This window comes from Calliphora vicina, chromosome 5 (assembly GCF_958450345.1).
Source record: "Calliphora vicina chromosome 5, idCalVici1.1, whole genome shotgun sequence".
Taxonomy (NCBI): domain Eukaryota; kingdom Metazoa; phylum Arthropoda; class Insecta; order Diptera; family Calliphoridae; genus Calliphora; species Calliphora vicina.
In genome coordinates this window covers 2228101-2242299 of record NC_088784.1, presented here as the reverse complement: position 1 = coordinate 2242299, position 14199 = coordinate 2228101, and the positions used below count along the sequence as shown (strand labels likewise).

Genomic DNA, 14199 nt, shown 5'->3' with positions numbered 1-14199 from the left:
ATTTTGTTTAAAATGCTAAAATTTTTAATAAATATTTTGAAAAATCGATTTATTCGAAATAAATTTAAATATCATTTACTTAAATTGTTTGTAAAATGTGCCAAATATGTGGTACTTTTGTTAAAAACACAAAATTAATAATTTTTTAAAATATATTTAAATTTTAAAGCCAGTTAATTTAAAATTGTGTTTTGCAATAGAGTTTATTTAAATAACTATTCTGAAATAAAAATATATAAAATCTGCAATCATTCACTTAAATTGTTTAGAAAAGTACAAAAATTAGGTACTTTTTTCAATAATATTAATTATTGCCATTCAAAAGTTTTTTTTATGTTAGAAATAATGATAATTTTAATCGATGTTTCGAAAGATCAATTTATTGTAAATAAATGTAACAAAAAATCACTCAAATTAAATGTAAAGCACCAAAGTTGTGGTACTTTTTTTCATTAAAACCAAACATTAAGTTTTGAGTCCAATTAATTTTAAATTAACAATATTTTTAAACCACTAGTTAAACTTAAAGTTAAGTGAGTGGTTTATAGCAGTTTCCCGCCCTAAATACATATCGTTACCTTAATATGGAAAGGCCCTAAACCTTTTTTTTTTTTTTTTGAAAGCCAGATTTTCGTTTATTTCGATAAATGGTCTGCTTATATATCATATTTAGCCAAAAAATCTCGACTTAAAAAAACACAATTAAGGTAACGATATGTAGAAAATAAGATTTTCTGTTAATACCCAGCCAGTACTTTTAGACAGTAATTTTCGCCAATGCCTAACTAATAGTCTAATACTGATTAAGAGATTTTGGGTTCATTTGAAATAGAAAGTGAATTCAATTGGTTACTTTATACACCCCAGATAAACTAGCTTGAAGTCAATGGTCACTTCAGAGTCTCTAAGTAATCAAGGGTCACTGGACTGTCTCTAACTAACTAATAAGAGAGTTCACTGTAAACGATTCAACTACTAAGACTAACTATTACACTGTCTCTAGGTAGCTGGTATATGGATGGGTTGCAAAATAGGAGCTGTCTCTATTATTGTCCAGACCTAATGGAAATCGCCCAGTTTCATTCAAACAGTTGCAAAATTTCGTAATTTCTAGTAACTAACTCACGAAATTTTATCTAATTTGGTATGTAAACTTATTTTCATTTTAGGAAACCCACCCACATTCATTAAATTCTTTATAAAAATGCGTATTTGCTTTTTTTTAATTGGAATTTGTACTTCATGGAAAGCCAAAAACAATTCCAAGTAAAATATTATACCTTAGTTCTTATCTCAAATATATGTATGTATATTTGACAACCAGCAAATGTAAAAAATGTTCAGCGGAACCTTTTAAAAGACTTTGCAAAATTCCAATAAATTTTAAGGGTTTGGCCAAACGGGGCCACATACCGATCTTAACAAATATTTACCCCTAAACGAAGACGACATTGATTGAACATTCAACATAATAGTGCATCCAGTGTGTGGCTAACAAATGAAAACAGCAACATGTAGCAATTTGTAGCCTAGGAGAGAGAGATAGAGAGCGAGAGCAAAAAATATATTGTAAATTAATAAATACAATAAATAAACAACACAAGCAAATCAATATTATTTAATTTGATTTGTTGTGATAGAAAACAAATTGATGACAACATGTTTTTCATAATTAACATTGATGTAGAGTGTGCGATAACGAATGAAACTAATAAATGAAAACATGTTCGCTAGTTCGTCGTTTGGTTGGCTGCAGTACCATGTATCTATCGTTCGTTGTATGATGCTGTGTGTGACATATTTAGAAATACCGTTAGATTTGATCATATTTATGTATGTTTACAATGTATGAGTGTTGAAGAGAGGAGCTGGATTTACCTTGTTACACAAAATTGCATAGTTAACAGTGTGGGGCAAAATAATGGCACAATTTGTAGCGCTAAAATACATTCTGCTCTATTCTAGAAAACATTAAAACACTTACAGATGCTTAAAATAATTAAACTGCTCATCTTTTGAGGCCAAGAACGAATCAAGCCAATTTCGGCTACTCAGTTCCAAAGTGAAGCGTATCCCAGAGAGAGCGTTCTGCATCGATCCAAACAAATATTAGTCGGACGGAATACGGTCTGGACTATAAAGTGGGTCAGGCAAAACTTCCCAATCACTTCTTTCTAAATAGTTTTTAATAGGTATAGCAGAATGTGGCCGAGCATTGTCATGATGGAATATTGCGGTTTCATGTCTGGACGCATATTCGGGCGATTTGAAAAATTTAATTTTTTTTTTTTTTGAAAAAATTTCTGGAGATGATTTTTGTCCATTTTGGGAATTGTGTGGAAGGTTCGCATATTACACTATATAGATATGGCGGTTCAAGAGTGCGTTTCTTGGCCAATGCTCGCTTCGAACGATGGTTCCCATATGTGATGGTCTAGTCAGATTTCAACAGCTCATAATAGATAGGACTCTTTTGCTCCTTCCAAATACAGAGCATTACCTTAGCGCCATGGATGTCTTCAGTGTCGATTTGTCTGTTTGGCCGGTCTTCACGTACCATCTCTTACGCTTCGGGTTATCTTAATGAATCTATTTTCATCGCAAGTAATGATTCGTTGCAAAAATGATTTTCTTTTTAAGCGTTCAAGCTTTATTTCGGACATGCAATATCATCTTTCAAGGTTTCTAGGCTTCAATTTGTATGGTAACCAATTTCTCTGCTTTTGGATGAATCCTGCTGCTCGAAAACGTTTTGAAATTGCTGCTTGGGTGGCTCCCAATGATTATGCAAGCTCTTGTTGAGTTTGACAATAATCTTTATGGAGTAATTCCACCAATTCTTAATCTTCAATTTTTTTTTTGGCTAGCCTGGGCGATCATTGTCTTCCGTGTTAAAATCAACACTTGTGAACCGCTTAAACCATCTCTCGTACGTTGAAACCGATGGAACACATTCACCATAAGCTTCAGTGAGCAACCTATGTGATTCAGTGTCACTTTTTTTCCAAGTTAAAGAAGTAAAGCAAAACTTCCCGCATATGACGCTTTGTTGGTACAATATTCGACTTTTACGAAGCAAAATACACTTTGTTGTTTACACTATAATGTTCAATAACTAAGTAAGAATAAATGTCGGGTGTCCCGATAGACCAATCGATAGTGTGCTGAACTATTAATCTGAGGGTTTCGGGTTCGATTCCCGCCAGAGACACTGGGTGTATATGCAGACAAGTGAAACGCTTCGCAGTTTGTGTTTGTTTTTAAAAACAATGACATATAAGTTATTAGAAACCAAAACCACTTTCAAAAGATACCCCATCTATTATAAATTCCACATTTTTAAGTCATACATCCAATATTTTTCTTTAAATTGTGACATATACATATTTGGGAAGTAAAAAATTCTAAAATTCATAATTTTTTTGTAAACTAGTGTAATTATTAATTATTTTCATTTTTGTTTCTATTTTTTTTTTCATTATACAGGTGGTGATTTCTGGTGCATTATGTACAGTAGAAGATTATGTAATAATGTCACAGTGTGCACACAACAAAGCCATAAACTTAGCTGCAGAAGGAACAGTCTCAGTGACCGATATCTCACAAACACGTAAGTACAATAGAGAAATCCCCCTCCCCCATAACAAAAATTCAAACAATTAATCATCAGCGTCAGCATCAGCAACATTAACAAAACATAAGAAGCATGCAACAGCAATTACTCGTATTTGAAGTTAATTAAATGTTAGCTGTTGCTGTTGCTGTAGCTGTAATGAAAATGTTAATAAGCCTGGGAATTACAAATAGTTAATAATATAAGTATTAACAACAACGACAACATTGACAAAACAATCATAATGACAAATGCCTACAATGACAATCAGTATTGGCTTACAATACCCAACAAACAAATGAAATTTCAAACCTTCTCTTCAAAACTTTAAGAAAATTTAAGAGAAAACACTCACTCAAGCCTTTATTTTATTACTATTTATCATGACCTTTAGATATTAATCTTAATTTAGGATGTAACCTTTGTGTTTGCTGGGTTAATTTATTGTTTGTTTGTTCTTTTTCTAACTCTCAAATCATGTTATTTTACACCTGAAAATATATTTAAGAAATTTGATATTTTTGGGGAATAGACTGCAGCAGCAAGTAACTAATATAAAAATGCAAGCTAACTATACAAATGTAGATAAATTTAGTTATTTATTGAATAAATTAACACTAATTATGAGCAATAATAAAACGAAATTACTTATTGAATGTTTTCAGAGCCTGAATAGGTATAATCATTTCCATTCATATGCCGAAATTAACATTAAAATGCTGCTGAATTCCTTTGAAATTCTTTAGACAAATTCTTGGAATACAATTGTGATGTTTTTAGAAAATTCTGATTAACTCTTTTCATTCATTCAGTTGCACTAATGATTATTTCTATATAAAGTTTTGAAATTACGTGAGAATATTTCGAGAATAATAGGCAACAAATAAAGAACAACATAAAAGAAAGGCAGCATATTAACTATAGAGTTACTTAATATTTAAAACAGAGCTTCGAAATGCAATCTTAACTTAGAATAAAAACTGTCAACAATTCATTCTACAAAACCATTCCCAACAAAACAAATGCTTCAGCTTCATTTAAAGGCGTTTATTTGAAAAGAATTCATTCATTGTTGAATTAATTCATAATAAAATGCATTTGAGGCTACCGTTAACCCTAAAACACCCTTGCAACTAGGACCGCCTTTTTGCATCAAATCCAGCTACCCCTTCATCAGTATTCACATCCGTACCATCTACTCCTACCACATCCTTTCCAATTATATAATATTCTGAAGGATCATATTGATATGTAAGACATTTGGGGACTACGAAAAACGGATTTCCACACACAATTAAGACTCCTCTAATACTTTTTTAAGACTCCTGTACTTAAAAAAAAACAGAATGTTTAAGTTCTTCTTCTACGTGTATTTTCTTGTACCGAAAAGCAATACATATTGTGAAAATTATAAAATTTCCCACATGTTGAAGGTTATGAAAATAATCCGCCACAAAATTTAAAGCTCTTGGCTTTAGATTTTTTAATATATTCTTGTACAGCTTGATGCCAAAGCCACCTGTGTTTATGTTATTTATTATTACAGCACATACATACTTATTTACATACAAAAACATTTTTAACAATTTAACCTCAACAACAACAAAAAAAGAATGAAAATAAGCAAATCCTTGAAATAACAGTCCTTTTCATGCTGCACATAAAATCTCGGGTATTATGACAACCAAATCATTGAGCCAGCAAACTGAAAATTGCTACTTAGTTTAAATTAAGGGGATTAAGCAGATTTATGGCATTTTTGTGTTGTTTAAAATCTGGCAAAATAGAGAGAAAATATGTGTGTGTGTGCGGTCATTGTAGGCGTAAAATTGACAAAAGGACTTTTCACACCAAACAGGATTAAGCTCGTAAATGCTTGAAACTGCAGCACAATTTAATTATGGGATTTTACGTGTTTGTGCGAGTGCCAGTATGAATTGTACTTGTTCAGTGCATATTAGAAAACTCTTGAAATGTTCAAGTGCCGCTGCTAATGCTGGATTTGTATCTATAGGTCTGTATGTCTGTCTGTCCCTCCGTCCGTCTGTCTGTCCATTTCTTTTTCCCTTGTATGTGTGTTGTTATAGCTTTCTTTTCTGTTTTTGTTTTAAAACCATTAGTCGATAATTTTTGCACCTGTAGTCTCAAGAGGCTGCATGATACGAAATTCTTAAGAATAAATTGTACCCTCACATAGGAACACACAGCTACAGACAGAGAGACAGACAGACCGATTCAGAATAAACTACCACGTACCTAAATAGTGATGCGTCAGTTTGTATATTTTGTGGTGGCATGTTTGATGTTTTTAAACACGTTTTAGTTTTTACACTGAATTTAGCCACTAGAATTGTATCGAAAACTGCATGAGCATGAGTATGAGAATGTGTATCTTTGTATCTTTATTTAAAAGGTTTTTGGCAAACCGTTATGTTAGGTTTTGTGTTATTTTTTTTTAAATTCAAAAGAAAAGAAATTTAGTCTGTCCCTATAACTTTCTGTCTGTCTAACACAGTTTATAAGATACATATGTAGTTTGTTTTTAGCTCGTGCTAAATATAGGAAAACAATAGGCGTTGTAGTAGTAAACAACTATAATTGTACTAAAACTAAATTTGTTAAAATAGCAATTTAGCAAAAAAGGATGAGGTCAGCACAAATTTCAAATGAATTGCAGATGTCTTGATATGCAGCTGCTGCTTGCTGCTGCTAAGGCGGCTGCTGTTATTGCCAATTCAGCCAACGCCAATAATGGTGCCCTCACCAACTAATACTTATATTAAAATGATCCTTAATTATTTAGAAGGTCATTGATGTTTTTGCTGCTCTCAAGAGAAAGTCTGTCTACAATTTAATAATACTTTGTTAGTTAGTTAGTTGGTTAGTATAGGGGTTTTTTGATTATAAATTATTTATTTTTTATTCATTGTAATTAAACAAAAAATACGGGCTTTTAGTATGTTTTTAAATTTATTAATTAACTTAACTTCAAAAACTACTTATATATGGTATGGTTAAAATGAAAGAGGGAGTTTAATTAATTCATTAAATCAATGTTATCGTTATCGATGATCTTGAAGATAAATAAAATATTTTCTGGCTACACTGAGCATAATCAGAAAGAAAAATTTGTTTAATACTAAAATTTTTTCAAAGAATAGTTTAAGAGAAAACTAAAGGAATGAATGATTTTCGTTATGAAATATTTTTTTGGTGTTTTCTTTTCTATGAAAATCTTTTTATTTCCTGAAAAGGTTTTAACTGTGAACTGATAACATTATTATTATTTATTGCTGTTACGCCCATATTGTGGGCGCATAGTGCCAATACCAAGATATGCCATTCATTTCTATTTGAAGAAACGTTTTTAATTATATTCCATGCAGGGACCGTAACGGTTATAAGTGATATCAAAAAAGTTATTTTATAACAGTTATTTTGTGACTAAAAATAAAAATCCATATAAAACAGTTATTTTTCAACGTAAAAATAAAAGTTCGCATGAAACTCTTAAAAAAAGAGTTTTTAATATCCATCATAAAATAAAACTCATTTGAGGAGTTTTATTTTTTCCGTCAGAAAATAAAACTCCTTTTATGGAAATTGACCTAGAGCTTGCCGATGGTCAGAACATTACAATTTCTAAAGCACCTTGCATTGCAATTAAAAAAATTGTGATTAAAATAAAAACAATTGGGATTTTAATTTGCTATTGTTTGATTCCTATTATTAAATTGTTGTTGTTTTTCTTTCTTTAACAAATAAATTATTACACTCATTATATCAGATAGACTCAATAAAGAAAAATACTGAAAAAAGTAGAAAATAAACCAAAAGAGTTTTATTTTATGACGGAAAAAATAAAACTCCTCAAATGACTTTTATTTTATGACGGAAAAAATAAAAGTCCCCAAAAGAGTTTTTTCTGACGGATATTTAAAACTCGTTTTTTAATAGTTGCACGCGAACTTTTATTTTTACGTTGAAAAATAACTGTTAACTGTGGAGTTGAGATCATTTTTTTAATATCACCATAGATTCTGAAAAAGCACGTCAAAACGAATCTATTGGTATATAACAGTATATGTCCCCGTTGACTCTAACAAAGTGATTTTTTGATTTAAAATTTTCTGGATAACCGTTATTTACGGTCCCTGATTCCATGATACATTTCCTGAATGTAAATTTAGGTCATGCTTAAGGCATCATCTCCAGCTACCTTCTACTGCTTTGGGGATTACAGTTAAAGGCGTCTCTGCAGAAGAACATGTCTAAACCATTTCCACTTCCTTTCGCCTAACTCAACCACTATTAGCATTACATTACATTTTCGGTATAATTCGACATTTGATATCTAGTTGTTTGGCCATCAAATGTAGATCAGCGATCTATTGATAAAGTATTGCAACTTGCTATCAATTTCGATGGAGGAGAGCCAGGTAGTGAACACTAAGACATTACTTTTAAAAAGACGCAGTTTTGCCCTGGTACTTAAATGATTGGAGCGTCAAATTTTGTAAAGGTTAGCTAAACGCTGCTTTAGCCTTCATTATTCTGTGAGGAATGTCAATTTGTTCACCGCCATCTGGTGAAATTTTACTGCAGAATTGGTCTACCGATTCAGTGAATTATGCCCGTAATTTCAACAAATATATATCCTTCAGTGCTTAGTTACTTATGGAGTAAAAATATTTTGTAATTTTTACTCGTAGATATTGATTTGAAATTAATGTCAAGTTACCTTTTAGGTAAATTTATCTGCTGGGTGTTTTACGACGTAGATATCTATTTGTTGAAATTACGGGCATTAATAATATAAACCTGAGGCAAATAATGTTAGAGTTTATCATAATATATAGGGGGTATGGCATAAAAATGGGGGGATTTACAATATATGGCGTATCTTTTGAATTCGGTTTCTGTTTTTATACATTTCACCATGAGTGGCAAGTGTATATATAAGTTTGACATTCCGTTTGTAATTTCAACATTTTTCATTTGCGACCCCATAAAGTATATATATTCTGGTTCGTTATAGATAGCGAAGTCGATATAGCCATGTCCGTCTGTATGTTGAAATCAACTTTCCGTAGCCCCCAAATAACTTACATACATGATTCATACATCAATATATCGGGAATTCTTCCGGCTAGGTTGCTATTTAAAATCGACAAAATCGGCCCACAAATGGCTGAGATATAAGGAAAAAACCGGGACAACCTCGATTTTTGATCTATATCTGGATTATTAAGTCATTAATATAGGCAATATGGATATCTAATGATAGATATTTCAAAGTCCATTGCAACGATGCATATAAAGCTATAGTAAGTTGGACCTACAATGGGTCAAAATCGGGAAAAATATTTTTTAATCCGAATTTTTTTTCCATCAAAAAAAAATTTTTTTTGTCACAAATTCTTTTCCAAAAATTTTTTTAAAAAAAATTAAAACACAATTTGGAAAAAAACAATTTAAAAAAAATAATTTTGTTTCATTAAAAATATTTAAAAAAAAAAAATATTTTTAAGTATAATTTGGTGAAGGGTATATAAGATTCGGCACAGCCGAATATAGCTCTCTTACTTGTTAATAACTTATATGTCATTTTGAAGGGTACATCTCACTTAATTATTGAATATTATAGTGTAAACAAAAACGTTTTATTGCTTCGAAAATGTCGAATTTTGTACCAATAAAGTTTTTGAGGGAAGTTTTACTTTACTTCTTTAGTTTGAAGAAAAATGCCGATTGCTCACCAAAGCTTATGGTGAATGTGATCCATCGGTTTCAACATGTGAGAGATGGTTTGTGCGGTTCAGAAGTAATGATTTTGACACGGAAGACAAAGATCGCCCAGGCCAGCCAAAAAAGTTTGAAGACCAAAAATTGGAGTTATTTGATATAGAGCAGCAAATTGAAAGTTTGTAATGCCCTTGCACTCATCTTATTTCTCTCAAAAAATTTGAAATGCGTCAGTTTATTTGCAATACTGTTTTCTCTGTAAATCTAAATTTTGTTTTATAAAAAAAATCATTATTAAAGTAAAATCTAAGCTGTCAAATGCATCCATATTTACAAAAGTTTTGCACTTTCATATTAGTGACATTTCTCTCATTAATCACATCGGCCTGAAGCACAGCTGACATTCAGTTTGACACTACCGGAAATAACTTTAAAGACGCCATTGTTGCTAACTGTATAAAACGTATTCATAATTCATGTTTGAAATAACTATTTTATATAAAAATAAAAAAATGTTAAAACATTGAATAATAAATGCACGAGTAAATATGGTTTTAAATTGAATAGTTTAAGTTTAATTTCAATGGAATTTTTTAAATAATGCATGATTTTGTTATTTGTTTATGGATGTGTATGTGTGTTTGTGTTTAATTTTTTTTATTACAAACTTTTGTCAATAAGTTTCTGAACAATTATTAAGCGCCGATAAACTCTCTCAGCACTTGAAAACAAAATACACATGAATTGATGTCGACGACGACGACTATGATGAGATGATGATGATGATGTTTGTTTACCGTGAATATTTATCTCATACCATCCATAGCTACCATTCAATACAAAAAAAAAACCATTGAATCTAATACAATTCCATCCCATAACCAACCATTCAACAACGCTCAATGAATGCACGGTCGGCATCATGGCCCAGCACAGCATCACATCACATCTTGATATTGATTTATTTGAAGTGCTTGATTTGATGATGAAGAAAAAACGTACATACGTTTTTTTCTTCATTGTTGTTGTTGCTATTGCCGATTATGCCTTTTCAGCTTCTTGTAGACATTCCAAATTTCAAAAACTTTATATTTTCTGACAAAAAATAATTAGAAATTTCAATAACAACAACAACAACAAGAACATCAGCTACAGCAACAGCAACAATAGGTGAGCGCTATTGTTCAAGGGCTTATGGTGTTTTGTTTAAAGATGATTACGGGTACAATAATAAATGAAATAAACATTACTCGGTCTCCATACTACTACTACTCAGGAATATTTATAATTTTACATAGTTCTAGCACGCATTTGGAGGATTTTTAGACAAAGTGGATGGTTTGTTAAGTTAGTAAAACAGAATTGGAAGGAACAAGTAAGAGAGATATAGGTAAGACTTAAAAATGCGGAATTTAAAAATGTTTAGCTTTTATTTTCTAAACATTTTTGCAATATAAAGTTATAAAATGTATTGGCAATTTTTAGCTATTACCCTTTCCCATCTTTCTGGCAACATATGGATTACTAGCAAGCCAATGTCGGATACTCTGTTCAAAAGTGAATCGTATCCCAGAGAGAGAGCATTCTGCATCGATCGAAACAAATAGTAGTCGGTTTGTTGGTACAAAAATCTAAATTTTCGAAGCACAAAAAATTTGTTTACACAAATGTTCAATAAAAAGTATTAGAAATACTACTTTTTTAAAATAGTAGTAGAAATACTACGTTTTTAAAAATAGTAGTAGAAATACTACTTTTTTTAAAATAGTAGTTGAAATACTACTTTTTTAAAATAGTAGTAGAAATACTACTTTTTTTTAAATAGTAGTAGAAATACCACTAAAAAAAAACAAAAAAAAATAGTAGTAGAAATACTACATTTTTAAAAAAGTATTAGAAATACTATATATTTAAAATAGTAGTAGAAATACTACTTTTTTTAAAATAGTAGTAAAAATACTACTTTTTTAAAATACTAGTTGAAATACTACTTTTTTTTAAATAGTAGTTGAAATACTACTTTTTAAAATAGTAGTAGAAATACTACCTTTCTAAAAAAGTAGTACAAATACTACTTTCTTTAAAATAGTAGTAGAAATACTACTTCTTTCAAAATAGTAGAAGAAATACTACTTTTTAAAATAGTACTATACATACTACTTTTTTAAAATAGTAGTAGAAATACTCCTTTTTTTAAGATAGTAGTAGAAATACTACCTTTCTTAAATAATAGTAGAAATACTACTTTTTTAAAATAGTAGTAGAAATACTTCTTTTTTAAAATAGTAGTAGAAATACTATCTTTTAAAATAGTAGTAAAAATACTCCTTTTTTAAAATAGTAGTAGAAATTCTACTTTTTTAAAATAGTAGTAGAAATACTCCTTTTTTTAACATAGTAGTAGAAATACTACCATTTAAAAAAGTAGTAGAAATACTACTTCTTTAAAATAGTAGTAGAAATACCACCTTTTTAAATAGTAATAGAAATACTATCTTTTCAAATAGTAGTAGAAATACTACCTTTTTAAATAGTAGTAGAAATACTGCTTTTTTAAAATAGTAGTAGAAATACTACGTTTTTAAAATAGTAGTAGAAATACTACGTTTTTAAAATAGTAGTAGAAATACTGCTTTTTTAAAATAGTAGTAGAAATACTACTTTTTTAAAATATTAATTTATACTAATTGAAAAAGTAGTAGAAATGCTATTTCTTTAAAAAAAGTAGAAATACTACCTTTTAAAAAGTAGTAGAAATACTACTTTTTAGAATGTAGTATTTCTACTACTTTTTAACAAAAAATAGTAGAAATACTACCTTTTAAAAAAGTAGTAGAAATACAACTTTTAAAAAAAGTAGTAGAAATACAACTTTTTCAAAATGGTAGTAGAAACACTAACTTTTAAAAAAAAGTAGTAGAAAGTTCTACTAACTTTTTAAAAAAGTAGTAGAAATACTACCTTTTCAAAATAACATATATGTAAGTTATTACAAAACAAAAACTACGTTCAAAATCTATTGTAAATCCGTAATTTTTAAGTCATACACTCAATAAAATTATTTTGGTCGAATTTCAACCTTATATCGATATTTGTAAGAGATTTTATTTTGCTTGAACCAGCACTTTGGGGATGTCCCTTACTTATACAAGGGGATGTCCCTTACTATAACAAGGTAGTAGTGTTTGTGGACATTTGTGAAAGACTTCAGCAGGAAGCTTATTCCACATACGGACAGTACGGCTAAAAAACGAATATTCCCTGTAAAGTGTTTTGCGATCCACTGTCCAGCCGATGACGAATTGATGAGTCCTAGCTGAAGAACGTGTATTGCGTAAAAATCTAAGGGTTTCGGATAAAAGTTCCCTAATTTCAGCAACACAACCCACATTGTGAAGATGTTCCAGAGAGTCAATATAGCTGGACTCCCCACTGTCGCCGATAAGCACCTTCGGCTCTCCTGTACGCGGTGAATTAACTCCAAAATAGACTTCGAAGTACCATAAATGAGAGTTGTATTTCATTTGGATTGGATATAAGTGGTGCAACTAGTAAGGAGATCAAATGTATTGAAGTATTTCCAACACCGTTTTAGAAATTCAAGGCACATGAATGCTGCATTCGACACTTGAAAAGTGTGTTTTGTCCAGCGGACATCGCACTGAATACTCATTCCTAGAACATTCTGGGTCCTTCTGATATTCTAAGACCTTCTAGCTATTTTGACCGGTTGGAGTCAAGAAATGTTGTAAAAATTTTCTGAAAAAAATCCATTTAGCCTTAAGTTTTGCTTAAAGTCCGAACAATTGCCTTTGCAACATCATCATCACCCAACATCATTATTTTCTAAGTGTATTTTGCCTGCATCAAAAAAACGTACCGCCGCCATACAAACTAAAACAATAATAACAACAACCCAGAAGAAATTAAACAAAAAAAATTATTCAATTCCATATGCATGACATACAGTAAGCGAGTGAGTGTGTTTGTCCATTGACCGATCGATCGACTGTGGGAAAAAATAACATACTCACACACACACACACAGCAACACGGAAACTCTCACACATTAACCTAAACATTTTCAAAAATCTCCATAAACTCAAGTGTTTTACAAGTGTAAATCAATGATTGTCATTAAAAAAAAATCAACAAAAAAAAACAGAAATTAAAAAATAAAAGTTCATTTGCTTGTTCAATCGATCGATCGTTGGATGGTTCGATCGAACGAACGTTTGTTCAATCATTAAACGTTTTGTTATCGTTTTGACCGGTGGACAAAACAGTCGTCTTCTTACCAACTTCTTCAACTACTGCTGCTGCTGCTGCACACTTCTACTACCCAGACAACTAACTACATGCACAAAGTGATAACGAAAAATTGTAGAAAAAAAATCTACTCGTATAAATAATGGCGATCGTTTAGATACTTAGACTCGTACATAATACAACTACATAAGTATAAAAACAAAAAACAACAACTCAAAACCTGGACAGTGGCCGGTGTGCGGACGTTGCTGATGGTCAACAAGCCAAGTTTAGTGTATTACATGCAGAACACAATGAACAACAGCAGCAACAACAAAAACAACAACAGCAATAACAACAAATAAAGACGACAGCCTAACAACTACTACATTTCATAGTTAAATGATGTTGCTGCCGCTTTCAAGATGGACATGGACGTACACTGCAGCCTCAATGTACGCACGTTCTTTGGAATATGGACAACATTTCAAAAAGTTAGCAAAACCTTAAAAATAAAACAACTTAAAGAATTACTAGACACGTGACTGGTTCCTTGGGGATAAAGAGAGGCTATAGTTCTAATAATATAAACA

At 30.8% G+C, this 14199-nt stretch overlaps 1 protein-coding gene across 1 annotated transcript in view; it reads left to right on the top strand.

Moving 5' to 3' along the window:
- ths (thisbe) overlaps nt 1-14199 on the top strand; it is a 104305-nt gene that overhangs the window by 60136 nt on the left and 29970 nt on the right. Inside the window, exon 3 of the mRNA XM_065513886.1 lies at nt 3487-3610. Coding sequence (XP_065369958.1) covers nt 3487-3610 — 124 coding nt within the window. The remainder of the gene's footprint in view (nt 1-3486; nt 3611-14199) is intronic.